Source organism: Diadema antillarum, unplaced genomic scaffold (assembly GCF_040938485.1).
Source record: "Diadema antillarum isolate AM-2024a unplaced genomic scaffold, OU_Dant_1.0 seq00001390_RagTag, whole genome shotgun sequence".
NCBI lineage: Eukaryota > Metazoa > Echinodermata > Echinoidea > Diadematoida > Diadematidae > Diadema > Diadema antillarum.
Window position 1 is genome coordinate 158,138 of NW_027272145.1, and position 16,183 is coordinate 174,320.

The 16,183-nt window shown below is 42.2% G+C and overlaps 1 protein-coding gene across 2 annotated transcripts in view; it reads right to left on the reverse strand.

The window, feature by feature from the left end:
* Positions 1 to 2,801: 2,801 nt before the first annotated feature.
* LOC139708927 (uncharacterized) overlaps positions 2,802 to 16,183 on the reverse strand; it is a 62,165-nt gene continuing 48,783 nt past the window's right edge. For both annotated transcript variants that reach the window (XM_071620892.1, XM_071620891.1), the window contains exons 6-16: positions 13,476 to 15,287; positions 12,592 to 12,668; positions 11,577 to 11,759; positions 10,695 to 10,823; positions 9,281 to 9,544; positions 7,430 to 7,732; positions 6,007 to 6,744; positions 5,232 to 5,708; positions 4,553 to 5,008; positions 4,146 to 4,268; positions 2,802 to 3,543 (exon numbers count right to left, since the gene is read on the reverse strand). In XM_071620892.1, coding sequence (XP_071476993.1) covers positions 2,935 to 3,543; positions 4,146 to 4,268; positions 4,553 to 5,008; positions 5,232 to 5,708; positions 6,007 to 6,744; positions 7,430 to 7,732; positions 9,281 to 9,544; positions 10,695 to 10,823; positions 11,577 to 11,759; positions 12,592 to 12,668; positions 13,476 to 15,287 — 5,171 coding nt within the window. In that variant the 3' untranslated portion in view covers positions 2,802 to 2,934. The remainder of the gene's footprint in view (positions 3,544 to 4,145; positions 4,269 to 4,552; positions 5,009 to 5,231; positions 5,709 to 6,006; positions 6,745 to 7,429; positions 7,733 to 9,280; positions 9,545 to 10,694; positions 10,824 to 11,576; positions 11,760 to 12,591; positions 12,669 to 13,475; positions 15,288 to 16,183) is intronic.

A 16,183-nucleotide genomic window follows, 5' to 3' on the forward strand; every position in this document is an offset into this window, starting at 1 on the left:
ACAAGCAACCACAGTGAGGGACAGATTGCAATTGCATTTTAAAGGGACTGTACAGTACTGCTTGAGGTGGGAATTCAGGTTTATAACATTAATAAGTGAGATGAGGAGAAACCTCTTATGAAATATGAAAGAGCATGTAATTTTAAGAAGGATTCAATGTTTATTTGATGAAAATTGGTTTTCAAATGGCTGAGATATCCAAAAAAGCGATAATAATAAAAGGCGACAGGCCACGCCTTTTATTAGGATCTCTTTGTTTCACCTTGTTTTTACATATCTCTGCAATTTCCAAATTGATTTTCATCAAATAAACTTTTGATACCCCTTAGAATTGTATGCTCTTTGACATCTCATAGAGTGGTTTCTGAATATCTCGCAAAACATGAAAAGCTAAATCCTCACCTCAACCAGAACTGTACACACCCTTTAAATTTCAAACTCTATCGACAAATGGGGCAGTACAAAACGAAAGTGTAAATCTCATGTGGAAATTTGATACACTCCCACTGGCAACCTCATTGTCTACAACTGACCTATCACTTAAATAAAAATCTCTTTTGTTTTCCAAGGCATGGACAGCTTCTACTCTATATTACTTGTGCAACAGTGGCATCAGTGTGCTGGCTGCATTTGCCCCGTTCACATTGTCAATTAGCCTTGCTATACTTCCGGGAGAATGCAAAAATCTGAGTCTGGGTTGGGTTCTACAAAACATGAGCATGATGCTGTACAATCAGTCTTGACCGCTGTCACACTGGGAATGCATGCTACATATAACCAAACACCCAAACTGGCACGACAATGGCGATAGCACTGTGCAACATTTGTCCCATTCGCATTTTCAGGAAATCTTGCTTAACTTCCAGTACAACATGCACTAATCTGGGTCTGGGTCAGGGTTTTACAGAGAAAGGAGCATGGTGCTTCACAATCAGTGAGGGCCTTCATCCGTTTTCTCTCGTACTATGAATGCATGGTCCGCTTGACCAAACGCACAACCACATGTATTAATGCAATCAATTTCTCTGCCTTTAACTTCTTTATTAAGTATACTGACTAAAAACAACAACAACAAGAACAACAACAACAACAACAACAACAACAACAACAACAACAACAACAACAACAACAACAACAACAGAACATATTGTGGGGAGGGTTTTTTCCCCTTCCTACCAAATAGTTGATACCAAGAGATATTTTCACATATATTTTCAAGCACTGGCATGACAGAGCAAAAGTATTTTAAGGTTACAGTGCTTGCTCTGATAGGGACATTGCTTTTTAAGCTGCTTGCATCACAGTAATCGCCATGCCTGAGTGGTGCTGTATGTAACATGGTATGTTGAAGATACAAATCAACTTGGACTTCTGCTCAGTAACACAGCTACTTGGATGCAAGAAAAAAAAATTGGAAAGTTCAAAATCAGCAAATGGCCATATGATTTCATGAGGACAAACATAGCAACAGTGCAAAATGACATCTGCACTTCATAGATATCCATGCAATGCTGAGCCTTTTTATTTCAAACCGGAAATGATAATATGATATGAGGAGCGACAAAACATCATAATTTATCAGTGACGTACCTATGAAAGTATTACTTGCCACATTGGAGGTAGGCGAGGTCATTGCAAGTAGTCGGAGGAGCTGGCACTAAAACTGAAGTAATATTGCCATGTTGTTCTTGTGATGACACTATTACATGAGTGGGCTAAAGCTATAAACAGACTGGACTTTTTTTATTCAATCATCTTTTCCTTTTGCTTGCTCCCATGAGGTGACATTAAGCTTCATACTGTGCAAGATTTCATTGTAATGAAGACACAACATATAGTAGATACCATGCACACTGAACAAGCAATATCATTAAAAGAAATAAAAGCATGTTTGAACATGTTGTCATAAAATCATTTCATATTCTCAAAATTAGTCACAAGTGAATACAACAGACATCATTAAAAAAAAAAAAACTATGATAAAGTGGGAGTAAAATGACTCATCTAAGAAAAGTACAGGGTGCAATACAAGAACGCTTCTCGAATGCACACCACCAATGAAGGTTCGGTTGACAGTTGTGCATTAGACATTTTGACAAGTACACATAAAGAAATCATCTTACTCAGAAACCATGTCTCTGCTTACTTCATTTTCTTTTTTTTTTTATAATCATTCTATAATCTATTAATACACACCGGCTTCTCTTCACACACTGCCCACACAGGGCTCTAAACTATCAAAACTACTTTATGTACACATCACATTCTTACATATTTACAACGATGCCCTGGAAAAAGAAAAGAGAGGCATAAAACATACCTTGACACTCCTGGAATGTATTCTAAAAAAGATAAATATGATTTCTCGGTGATGAATCAGCACTTTGATATGGTATCTGGCTGACGATGCAGCAAGACTGTCTAAGAGCAGGAACAAAGATACATTTCTACCGATAGTCAAAAAGTCCTCTATACAACTGATAAGGCTTCATGATTTTCTAATGTGGAAGCATGTATCTTCACTACCTCAGCTTTGTCTATTTGCACCTCATGATGAAAGAAAATGGGGTTTCCTTCTTGTTAGTGGGCAACATCACCACAGAAAAAGAAAATTTTGTCATTTTTAATTTTAATTTTATTTCTTTAATATCCAATATGCCTTCAATTCTTGAATATATGCAAAACATTTTTTAGGTCAATAATGACAGACTAACTGTTGACAACTTTTGAAAGTAAATCAAACCAAAAAGAGTTGAATGGGAATTTATAACAAACACATTTCTGACAAACAGTGCCTCATATTAAATCAGGTTTTGCTTTTTTTTTCTCAGTGCCACAACTATGAGGATAATATGGGAGGGTTGACAAGATGATTTTAGAATCTTGAGTAGAGATGCAAACCACGAGAATCAAAGATGATCCTCTGGGAGTTCTTCAAGGTAGATTGATGCTTCCGATGTTGCTGAACTGTCCGGGACAATCGCGCTTGCTGACGGCGCACACGGCAAAGTGGTAGGTGGTACCCGACTTGAATTGTGTGAGGGTGCATGCCATAGGGAGGGACAATGCTTTCACCGCCCCGATCTTCTTCCACAGCTCCGTGCTGGGTGCGGCTGCCTCTGACTCCTGGTAGGAGTACAGGAGGTACTGCTTCACCTCCACATTGTTCGCTGGCTGGTTCTGGTTCATCTTCCAGGACAGGACAATGCCTTCTTGGGAGTGCTTGAGTTCCAGGATGGGGCGCAAGGGCTGGGGGAGGTGCCTGGCGGCACTGAAATCTGGGAGCTGAAACAAGTCGGGTAGTTCTGCCGGGTGCTTGGGCTTGCTGGCGAGCTGCTGCTGCTGCTGCTGCTGCTGCTGCTGCTGCTGCTGCTGCTGCTGCTGCTGGCCCTGGCCTGAGGATGGTGTAGCGTTGGGGGTCAGCTGGGCTGATGAACCGGTTGAATGCCTCAGTTGCTGATCCAGCTGCTCGTTAAGTCGCTGGTGCAACCTCAATGCCTCGTCCACACTCTTCAGCTCAGCCCGTAGCTTTTTGTCCTGATCCTGCGGGTTACATCACATGACAATAGATAAAAATAGCTCAGTTTAGACTGCAGAATTTGTACCCATACATGAACTATTTCCTACATAACAGCTTGGCTCATGTAAAGGACATAAGTACAGGGAAACCTCTTTGTATCAAGGTCACTGGGACTGCTGATTTTACCTCTTTATCACTGGCACCTTGCACTTCAAAAGAGACCAGCCAGATACAGTAACAAAAAATGAGGACTGTCAAATTCATCTGTTTGAAAGTGGAATCTCATCGTAAGCGAGTTTACGATGACGGAGTTTCCCTGTACTACTAAACAGATACAGGACCATCAGACCTGAGTAAGCAAATATTGCAGTGTTGTTTACAAATGATAGCATAAAAACAAAATCACACATCTGTTGGTGAAACAAATGCAGTGAGTGATCACGTATAAGGTGACAAATCCATCAGGCTCCAGTGAAATACCCTAGGACTTCAAAGAAAAGTCTGCATATGAGTTTTCTCTAGTAATCCCTGGGCCACTTCATATCTCTAGGACAAAGATGGAATGCCTACAGGGAGCAAAATGTTGAATTTTCACTGTATTGCGAGGATTATTCGAGGCCCTTGCCTTGACGTCTTTGAGCTGTTGCTCCAAGCTGTGGTGTAGCTGGGTATTAATTCCTTTCTGCTTCATGTCCCTCAGTTTCTCAGTCAAGGTTCGTTGGAATTCCTCTCCACGTACAATTCGACTCTGTAAGTGATGGCATGAGGAATAATCATGATACGATGAATTTCTTAAAAGTGCAGTATGGTATATAAGATAGACAAGATATCAGATGGCCTCAAATACAAATCTGCAGCAGCTAATCCAGGTGACTGTTAAAGGGTGTACTATTGCAAGTCTCATGTAAGTGATTACGAGAATGACTACGTAATAAGCAAGGCTGGAGACAAAGGGCAAGAAATGGAGTGAAAGCTGATAACAAAGGCAAATCCTGGTAAGAGTCATGTTCTGAAGAAAGCTGCAACACTCACTGTAATCATGCGCTTCAAGGCCTGGTTCTGCTGTGCCTGTTGCTGGTGCTCCAGCTTGTCGTCATGCATTTTGCGGAGCTGGCTGCGTTGGGCCTGCTGCTGACTGATCCGGCTGGACTGCTGCTGGGCCGCCGTCAGCCTCGCCTGCTGCTGTTGCTGCTGCTCCCTCTGCTGCTGTTGCTGCTGCTGCTCGCGGAGGGCATTGGCCTTGGCCTTGGCCTGGTTCATGACCATCTGGGCATAGATTTGGTCCTGGGTGGGATTGAGAGATGCTGTCGAAGCAGGGGCAGCAACCTGCGTCACTCCCTGGGCTTGGGGCCGACTAGGCACAATGGCAGAGAAGGGGGCGGTCTGGGTTACTGAGTTGACGTTTTGTGCCCGGATCATTTGGAGTTGTATCTGGGTTGGGGTCAGCATGCTAGGCTGCTGAACTTGACCAGCTTGGGTCCGTGGTGCCTGGAAATTTCAATAACATAAAAGAAGAAAAGTAGACAGGTAATTGCTTCTCATGTCTTCATCAGTTCTCAACTTTAACAACATTTGGGTGTCATGTTGTATCACAGACTGAATAGCTCTTCAAAGTTTTGCAGAAATGCAATAATAGGTAACCATTATCCAGGAGTTGCAAAACCAAAAAGAACATACCCACAAAATCAGAGTATGAAAGTTATCCCCTCACCTGTTGGGCTACGCCACCTGGCCTCACAGAGTTGATTTGCTGCAGCCATGCCGACTGGGGCTGTCTTGTGGCAAGTGCCGCAGCCGAAGAGGCCACCCCAGGCAGCTGGTGCATTCCTATCGTCTGCCTTTGCTGCTGCAGCATCTGAAGTGAAATCTGCTGCTGTTGCAGTTGCTGTGGTGATGCCATCCGCTGCTGCTGCTGCTGCTGCTGCTGCATCTTGGCCTGTGCTTGAAGAAGAGCGGCCGGTTGCTGGGAGGAGGGAGCAGACACAAAGGTGGCTGCTGTTGTCAGGCCTGCTGGTGGGACGGTGTGGACGCCCGGCTGAATCTGGATGGGCGCAGTGATCTGCATGGGTGTCACCTGTGAAGGGAGTAATTTCTGTCCCTGGCCATGCTGGAGACTGACCACTGGCGAACGGACGATTGGTGCTAGGGAGTGGGCACTTGCGAGAGATGGAGGGTTGACGTTCCTGAGCTGTTGGTCAATCAAAAGATAACATGCTTTGGATCAGGTTTTGTGGTAGTAATACAGCTATCTATAATATTTAATTATTATTACTATTTTTTTAAATTCAAACACTCCTTCCAATTCATGCAATGCTTGAACAAACAATAGGACATCTGTTCGGGATGTATATGTGAAAGCAAATTCAACCTAGTGAGTATATGAACTAAATTGGCTACTGTACGTAGTTTGATGTTGCATTTTCAGAATTTAAGAAAGCAAAGTGTAAGATACATTCTTCAGCTTTAGTCATTTCAACAGGGCTTACCTGAGAACTGGCAGGAAAAGGATTTGCAGTACTGTGGACAGTTCTATTGGGTGGCTTTTGTACAACAGCAGGTGCTGATACCCGTGTTCCCTGAGTGAGCACGACAGACTTAAGAGTGGTCACAGAGTTTCCTGAAGTTGACAACGAGGCTGACCCTGATGCACCAGACAATCCTGGCCGCACTGCAGACTGGTTTATAGCTCCTACAGTGCCACCGATGGTCATAGTAGAGCCAGGCAATGGGCTAGCACTGGCTGATGTAAGTGTTCTCTGACCTGCGACTGAGCTTGCTGGAGTCGCTTTCGCTGATGCAACAGGTGGAGCACTAACTAGAGCATGGGGAGATCTTGTGGTGAGTGTTGCATGCCTCATGGTAGATGGTGTTGCAGATTTACCAGGTACCGATGTGCTGCTTCCAGGCTTGTCTGAAGGTGCAGGAATTGGCTCTGGATCGTCAGTGAGGTCTATGACCTCAGTCTCACTGGGCCTGGACGATTGATCTGCGTTGGCGCCATCACTAGGGGATTTTCGGGCTGGTGAGCCCTTGGGTGATCCAGCAGCAGAGTCAGGCCCTGCCTTTGTCGGTGCAGCATTTGATGGAGATTGCGGTGGTGGTGGTGGTGTAGATTTTGGATGAGGACTAGGTGATGGTATGGAAGCACTTGGTGTGGACTGTTGTTGAGCAGCAGAAGTGGTTTTGACTGAGGCAGTGACTGCAGCATTTGGTCCACATGTTGCCTGTGAATTAAAATCATGTGGATAGATTTATCAGAATGCCTTTAATACTACGACTGAAAAAAAAAGAGAGTGATTCCATTCTGAGCAAATGGTCAGAGGTACAAATCACTAGTGGGCTTAGGAAGATTCACTGACACAAGATTTACCAGTTGATTGCTGAATGTTGAATAAGGTTGTATATCAACACAGAGCGAAAAGAGCGTGAGTTTGGTTTATCTGCATATCCAAATCATTGTGTTTCCCATCCAAGTGAAAAAGAGTTCACAGTTAGGGCTACAGGACAGAAATGAATGGTGCTGGCACAACTTTAGAGGAAAAAACCCTTCCATGACATTTAAAAGAGAGTTTGAAATCTGATTACTCCTTTAAATTTAAATTTTATGGCCCACACACCCACTCCACCAGGACCTAACATTGTTAAATCTTATAGTTCCTGCAACTACTCACAATTAGAAATAAAGAAAGACCACTGCAGCTTTGAATTTAGTATTCACTTAAGAATACAGACAATCTCTATGTTCTCTTCTGCAGCAACCAACTATTCTACGCAATATATTTATGGAAATTTGGATAATTTCATAAACTGAGTAAACAAGCATCAATCAGTGCTTGATAAACAGATATTCATCATACAAAAATGAAGCCATCCATGCAGAAGCTTCTACAAAAATACAACAACACACACCATCTCATCTGGTTTGGCTGCTGATTCCTGACTCGTGGACATGGCCTTGGAGTCTAAGAGTGTGCTGACTTTTTCTGACTGGTTAATCTCCTTCTCCTGGTCCTGTGGGACTGCCCCTGCAGTAGGGGTAATCTTGTCCTGCTCAGTAGCCCCTGTGTCACCGCCAGGGGTCTGCTGAGGGGAAAGGTGGCTGGATGGGGATGACTGCTGGTCAGACGAGTCCGGATATATCGAGTTTATCACCCCTAGGGATGACTTCTGGGCTGACGGAGATGGCGATCCATCACCGGATGTGGCACAGTTCTGGTGGGAAGAATGAAATGTTTTCAAATTAGGTTTTCCAGAAGGCAGCATAATCTTGAAGCCCAAAAATACTGGGGGGGGGGGGGGGGGGGGGGGGTTAAAAGCCCAAGCCCACTCCCCCCCCCCCCCTTATCAAAATGTGATTATTTTGTAATCCTGAATTTTTTTTAGTTTTGCGAAACTTTGGATACCAAATTTGCACGCCCTGCATATACGATTACAGAGTTATTTCACATAGCATGTCAAGAAAATTTGATACTTTGAATTTGTTTGTGTCAGTGGGGACTAGAATATATTACACATACTGTTTTCAAACTATATTTTCATTGGGTTCTTTTTAGTTAATGTCACTTGTGAATACAAATAACTTTTCTAAATGATAAAACAATGAAATACATTTGATCAAACAAGGCAATCGCCAAATTGTGTCTCGCCCATTCGCGTACAAGGAACTAATATTTTTTATAACTCCCAGAGATTAATTGACCTGCTTATGACCTTTGACCTTGTGGTGACCTTCAACACCCTAAGGGACATTTACCATCCAAGTTTGGTCACAAACGGACAAAGGGATCAAAAGTAATGAGCCATAATCGAAACGCGCCATAAAAACTTAACATTGGGCCCTAAAAATTTGTTGACCCCTTTCTGTGACCTTTGACCTTTTGATGACCTTTAACTCCCCAAGGGACATCTACCGTCCAAGTTTGGTCACAAACGAACATAGGGATCAAAAGTTACGAGTCACAATCAAAACGCGCCCTAAAAACATAACATTGGGCCCTAAAAGTTTGTTGACCCCTGTCTGTGACCTTGTGACGACCTTCACCTTATAATGTGACCTCTTACGGCACCATAACATGAAGGTACCCCTAGTGCATCCATCACCCAAGTTTGATTGCCATTGTAGCAACATGTGTCGAGTTACATGTGATAAGAGAGTCTTGCAAGTAAACTTTAACGTATGACCTCAAATGACCTTTGACCTTATCCTGTGACCTCCAACGGCACCATAACATGAAGGTACCCCTAGTGCATCTATGACCCAAGTTAGGTTGTAATCCAAGCAACTTATGTGAAGTTATTTGTCAGAAGAGAGTCTTGCAGGTAAACTTTAACATAGAAAAGAGAGTCTTGCACATACTCTTTAATATATGACCTCAAATGACCTTTGACATCATCACATTACCTCCGACAACACCATAACATGACGATACCCCTAGTGCTTCTATTACCCAAGTGTGGCTGCCATTGCAATAACAGTTGCCAAGTTATGCATCATAAGAGAGTCTTGCAGGTAAACTTTAACATTTGTGACGGACGACGGACGGACGACAGACGACGGACGGACGACGGACGGACGGACGCCATTTGGATCCCTTAGTCTCGCCTTCACCTCCGGTGGGCGAGACAAAAAAGAAATGAATAAGAAATGAAAAACACTGTATCTTCTTAAGTAATCAGACCAACCCATTTATTTGCAGTAGTTAAAATGTGATCACTAGGAAAGGAATTTGAACGCTGACGGTGAATTAGATAGTCAATTACCTTCACACTTTGTATGGCCTTGCTGAGGGTAGCACTGAAGGAGCTGCGCTTTGCCTGCAGGAGTGAGCCAGGCTTGGAGACAGTGAGGGTGGTTTGTGGGTTGCCCTGAGGGGCGGAGGACACTCCAAGTTTGTCCTGGTCGGCAGAGGTTGACAAAGCAGCACCCTGTGCAGGTGGGCACTCTGACGTAGCACCCGAGGTAGTTGAGTTGTTCCCTGCAGCAGAAGGGGATTGCATATTCTGGGCTGTCCCTGATACAGGTTCCTGTAAGGAAAAGGCAGAGGTGCTAAATGTGAAAACAAGAACACTGCAGAAACCTGTACTAATGTGCCTTTCATAAGGCCTCTTCTATGTTACCACTGCACTCACATCACTACTAAAAAGATACTGTGCAAGGTAACAGAATTGCCCTATAAAAGCAGTTGAAAGTCTTCTTTACTTATTCAAAGACATGTAAAGCAATCAATATCATATATGTTGTTCATCATCAAATAAAGAGCAAGAAAATACTATTCTGAGTCTTACAACAGAGTTTAAAATAGCGATTCCCTGATACTGTGTAGTTCATCACACAGAAATCAAACTCTTTAAGAAAATGCCGTCAACGATTGACGACATCTGAAATTCACTATCCTAATACCCATTATAACTTGAGTGGTAGGTGAGAGGTGTTCTAGCACAAATTTCTTGTTCGGTCATTTTGTATTCAAAGCATTGGTCTCATTAGCAACAATGTACGAAAATCTACTGCCCACGATATTGTCAATCATGCTTGGAATGATATGCTTAAAGGGATGGTCCAGTTTTGGTCCAGATGGGCTGCAGGTTTCCAACTTTTCGTATGTGTATATTTGAGAAATAATGAGAAACCTCTTATCAAATATGAAAGAACATGTAATTCTTAGAGGAATGCACAGTTTATTTCATGAAAATTGGTTTTTAACTGGCTGATATCAAAAGAAGTAATACTAATAAAATGTGACAGGCCACAACTTTTATTACGATCTCTTCGTTTGCCCTTGTTTCTGGATATTAACCTTCAATTCATCTTAGAATTGTATGCTCTTTAATATTTCAAAGTGGTTTCTAAATATCTTGCAATACTTAAAAATGGAATCCTCACCTCAGTCAATACTATACCATCCCTTTAAACTCAAATACCACACCTTCAAGGTGGCCAACATTCAAATATCACAATCAGGGAGGTTCCAAAGAGTAATCATGAAAATACTTGTGTGCTCCATGAATTTTAATAACCAAAACCATCCCCAAATAAGGAAAGCTTTGATTTTCTCCTGTTATGGCATGATGAGATATTCAAGTTTTCAGGGGAGCCTCATACAGAATAAGGGACACTTGGGTGCCCTCTGCAACTTTTCTGCATGCACGACCACTGGGGTGAATGGACTCTTACCATTTGGTTTGCTGGAACATCAGTTCCCTGAGAAGTGTGTTTTAGTGGCTCTTTCTTTCTCCTGGAGAGTCGTGTCTTCCTGTAAGTGACAGTTTGTACGTCAACACTTCTGCTGCTCACAGTCCGTTCCTATAGACAGAAGGGGAAAGTGTCACACATGAAAGCTGTACTTCTTGAATAATTCGATAAAAAATAAGAAAACAAAAATGACTCCAACCTGTAGAATTGTTGCAAGGCTCACACAGAAGGGAGAAGCACATTACTAAACTGCAGGCAAAACAGTGTTTACAGACAAATATCAGGGTCCAAGTCCTGTGCTACCCATGTGCTATCTCTTTATTATGTTTCACAAGATATAATGCATACTCTGCTTCTCCTTAACCCATTGAGGACGAGTCCCGAGTACACTCGGGCAGTGGTCTGTAGAAAATGCGTGTTGTAGCTAAGTCAGTCTGTCCTCAAGTGGTTAACAACTGGATGACAATTGACTTATATCCTCCTGTACCAACAGAGTAGAAGTACAAACACCAAACTTGGTCCCCCCATTTGCCATGCTACCCAGAAGAGCAATCAGGCAATGAGTCATCCTATCTTAACTCACATTCACCACGATTAAATTTACAAAGTCTCGAGTAGATTCAAAGACAGGTGGAAAAACTCTTTGAAGGACACTCATAATTTATTTCTGAGGTTAAGCTCTTTTAACCCGTTGATGATGAGCTGATTTTGATATAACACCCTCCCATAGACACCTGCCCAATCATGCTCTGGACTAGTCTCCAACAGATTAAATTTGTCCAACTATTCAAAAGTGATGCATCTGCACCTTGGATGCCGTAAGAGATTTGCAGAGGGAAACACAAATCTGCAAGGGAAATTTACCTGTTTGAGCTTGGAATGTAGCTGTGAATATTTAGCTGTCATCTCGGCCAACTCCTTCTTGAGACGCAGTGTCTCCTGCTGCCAGCGAAAGTTGGCCTCGTTGACGGCACTGGTCTTCTGGTTGAAGGTTTGCACCAGCTTCTCGTACTTATCCCTGATGGACTGAGAGAATTCTTTCCACTCCTGTAGAGGAAAAGGGTCATATGTCACATAAAATGGGGACAAAGTGGGCAACATTGCATTCAACAGATGGTAGAAAGGTGTTCCTGTCCAGCTTTCTGCAGATGTCAGAAAATTTGAGAGGGCAAAAAAATTGAGCTAGGGCGGTGAGTATGTGATATTACATTTCATGTGAGAGATGCTAAAATGTGTTATAATCATGGTTTGAACAGTCAACACCACAAAAGGATATGGAAAGGCCAATACAGACATCACAGAGAACTGTAAATACACTTGCCCAACACATCAGCATGTTTAGTAATGGATTTTGATACAAATGTCTATCTGCCACTCATAAGACCATTAACTGGGTGTGTAAGACCTTTCCTGCTGCGATGACCTTGACAGCCAAGTTTACACTGTAAAGGCATATCCCTCATGAAGGATTTCCTTTTTTCTTGTCTTTCTTCTCTTTTTGTAGGAAAAGCTTTTCCTCTTCTCACTTGGGTGACCTGCCAGTCAATTCACACAATGTAAAGACCACACACTTTTCAAAAACTAATCTCTAAAATTCATGAAATTCTTCTGTCAAGATGTAATTATTGCAACTGATCTATAAATTGCCCTACATTGACATGAATATGCACTGAATTCCACTATACATGTCATCCTTAACAGTGAGATGCTTTATTTCATTGTTGCCAGGGAGATAACTTCAAAGCCATTCTCTTTGCCAAGTCTTCCGTTTCCACTTCAGAACTAGCCACATTGCATTATCTCTACAATTTCGAGACAGTTACAGCATTCTATAGCATCCATCTGTGTACTGTTGGACAAAAGAAAGAAACCACAATACCTGTGCAGTGAAGACTACTGGAGCGTCACTTGTCTGACTCTTCTCCTTGGTACTGCTGGCAGAGCTACTATTGGAACCTGAAGTACAAGAATGGCGAGCAGGAGATTTGGTGGAAGAGTTCGTCAAGGCTTATACTTAAAGTGTATCTTTGGCCAAAAAATATTTTTTGATATGTGTAAGAGCTACATTTCAGTAACCTATCACACCAAGAATCAGAAAAAAAAAGATCAATATTAGCAAAAAAAAAAATACATTTAAAATTATAAACATACCACTAAAGCCAATGGGTCTGAAAAGAAGACTATAACTTTGCTATTGTTCCCAGCCTGTCTAATCTTTTGCTGGTTCCTTAATCCCTTGCTGGTTCCTGAGAACAAAAGAAAGTTGATAGTCTTTCCTTTCAGACTCACTGATTTAGTTCTTATTTTCTATATCAAAATATACTTTTTCTTCATTTATATGTAACATTTTTTTCTGATTGTTGGTGCAACAGATTACTAAAATACATCTCTTTCACATATCAAAAAGTATTTTTTGACCAAAGATACACTTTAACATAGCTGACACTATATTTGTATATAAATACATGTGGAAAACGCTTGAAAACAAAGCAGACTTTGTACCAACACACAAAATGTCTCCTCATGTATACAGCCAAATTTGAATATAACTGATACCACATGTGCTAGACACTCTGCAAAGCTTAAGTTCTACAAGAATATTACAATTTAAATTTTTTCTTGTTTGCTCTGCTTCCTTTAAACACAGATGTATTTACTGTTAAAAAATGGCTCTTCTCCATCAAATTTTCCCAAATTCGGAGAATACTTAAGTAAATCCCTCATCCAGGCTACTTCAAAAACATATTAATAGGCTTTACTTACCTTGAATATTTCCATCATTATCAGTTTTGGTCCGTTTGGATGCTGGTTCTGCATCCTCTAATTTCTGAGCTGCATCTCTCACCCTCTTTGAAGAGCTATTGGGTTGGTCTGTGTCATTCTGTTCTTGATTCTGAGCAACAGATGGGAGGTCTTCCACTGGATCTGTCATCCTCTTAGATGAGTTATTGGGTTGTTCTGTGTCATTTTCCTCTTGACTTCCAGCAACAGATTGGAAATTTTCCTCTGAATCCTGTTTCTCTAATGCAGATGAGCATGGCTTTTCTTCACTCATCACACAAGGAGCTGAGGGATCCTCCACACATTCAGGCTGCTCATTAGGAGTCTCTGAGATATCCTGAAAAGAAGGCTGCCCAGGTGCTACTGATGACTCCTCCAAGCTATCTTGTTCTATAGAGGATTCTGAAGGCATTTTCGGACCTTCAGGCTCTTCTGTAGCAGAAGAGGATACTGGTGGCACCTTTGGTCCCTCGGTTTCTTCTGCAGCAGCAGCCTTGGATGATTCCTGGGCACAAGGTCCTTCTGTAGATACCTCGTCTTCTGAACTGAGAGACTGTTTAACAAGAGTCTCTGGTGTATCCTCTAAACTAGTTGGCTCTTCTGCAGGAACCTCTGACAATTCTTCTGCACTCTGTTTAGCTTCTACATCTACTGAATCTATGACACACTTAGCCTGTTCAGTCACCATACAAACATCTTTCGAATCCTGAGGTGACTCAGCAGGAGCACTTGGCATATCTATGTCTTCAGCGTCAGAGATCTCAGACGGCTTGTTCTCCTCTGAGCAGCCCTTCTCAGCCAGACAACTGTCACTCTTCTCTTGTTCAGCGTCTGTGGTTGTAACATGAGGAACTTCACATGGTGTTCCATCTGACACTCCCGTTTCTGGAGTGCAGTCCTCTACAACTTCTCCTTCATCTTCCAGTAATATGTCGTCATCTGCTGATTCAACATCCATATCATTTGGGTCATCAACACCCAAGTCCATACTGATGTCACTAAGCTCCCCAGAATCTATAGGTTCTTCAGCACTGGTGTCAATGACCTTCTCTCTCTTCAAAGGCTCAGGACTCAAGCCCATACTGATGTCATCAAGCTCCCCAGAACCTGTTGGTTCCTCAGCACTGGTGTCAACAACCTTCTCTTTCTTCAAGGGCTCATGCACAAGAGAATTACTGCTACTGCATACCAAAGCACTGGGAGACTGAGGTTGCTCTTTTCTACATGCTACCTGTTCAGTTTTGCTTGATTCAATGACTGCAGAGTTTTCTAATGGTGTTTCCTCACCAACATTTGCTACACAATCATCTTTAACGTTTGGTAAACAATCCTCTTCAGCACAATCCGTGGTATTACTGGTCACTGTGGAAGTTAACTCCTTTTCAACAGGTCCTGCAGAAAGAGTTCTAGAATCAGAGATGTCTGTTCCTTTTGAAGATGCACTCATGCTGACCTTATCATCATTGGTTTCTACAAGACCAGAAAGGCTGTCTTCTGCTGTGACATTTGCTTTTGGTGATTTTGGAATGTGCTTGGTATTCAAAGACTTTGGAGTTTCCTTGATATCATCGCCACTGGTTGAAACACTGTGTTCGCTGGACTCGGCAACTTTGGCAGCGACCTCTTGAGTAGACACTCCTTCCACTTCCTCTGGCGTTTCTGGACGACTAATGGCTGGCAATCCTGGGGATGAGGTTCTGATTTTGCGGAGGTACTTAAGACTTTCCTTGATCTTCATAATGGCTCTCTCCTTGCCCTTCATGTTGTCGTCTTTGGCAAGCTCCTTGGCTGGTTCTAGATATGAGACAAGGATATCTCATTAGTAATAGTATACTTAATTTTGAAAGAACTCTTTATTCGTTTACGTGGGTCTCCCAATCCTGTCTGTGCTTTACTTTCATGATAACTTGAATGATCCATGGTCCTACCATTCAAGGATATTTTGAGGGTTACGGCACTACATGAAATAGTGCTTCCATCGTTATGCAGAAAACAACAACACCAAATCAAGTGAACTACACACAACTATACAAAACTAGAAATGTCATTATTGGGACAGGTATACTTCAGCCACATTCCATGGTTCTCCCAGTGGGTCTACAGCATCTCTTGACAATGTGAGGTGACAATAAATTTAGCGACACAAAAAATGTAATGACTTGTTTGTTATATGTTGCAAGAAAAATCCTGCTGGCATTGCATGGACATGAGGGAAATAATGACATTTTAAAGGAGATGATCTTGACCTTAGACCCCTGACCATTAACCTCATGACCCAAAATTCCCTAGATACTGTATACGCCGAATATTTCGCGAGGTTTTTATTTTCGCGAATTTCGCGAGTCAGCTGCTATTCGCGAAATTAAAAACACACGAAACTAGAAATATCACTTAAGGTGATTAATACCCCCGCCCCGTGACGACAGTCTTACCCAAGGAATGATCTTTCCTTGATCTTCTGCCATTTAAATGCCGTTACCATGGCAACGCAGCTTCCGACACGTCCGAAAAATATGTCTTGCACATCTTCCCACCAAGACTATTGTGTGTGCCACATTTCATAAGCTTTTGTCAAAAACTGAGGAAGTAGTTCAATCCATAAGATCTTTCCTTGATCTTCTGCCATTAATATGCCGTTATCATGGCAACGCAGCTTCCGACACGTCCAAAAAATATGTCTTGCACATCTT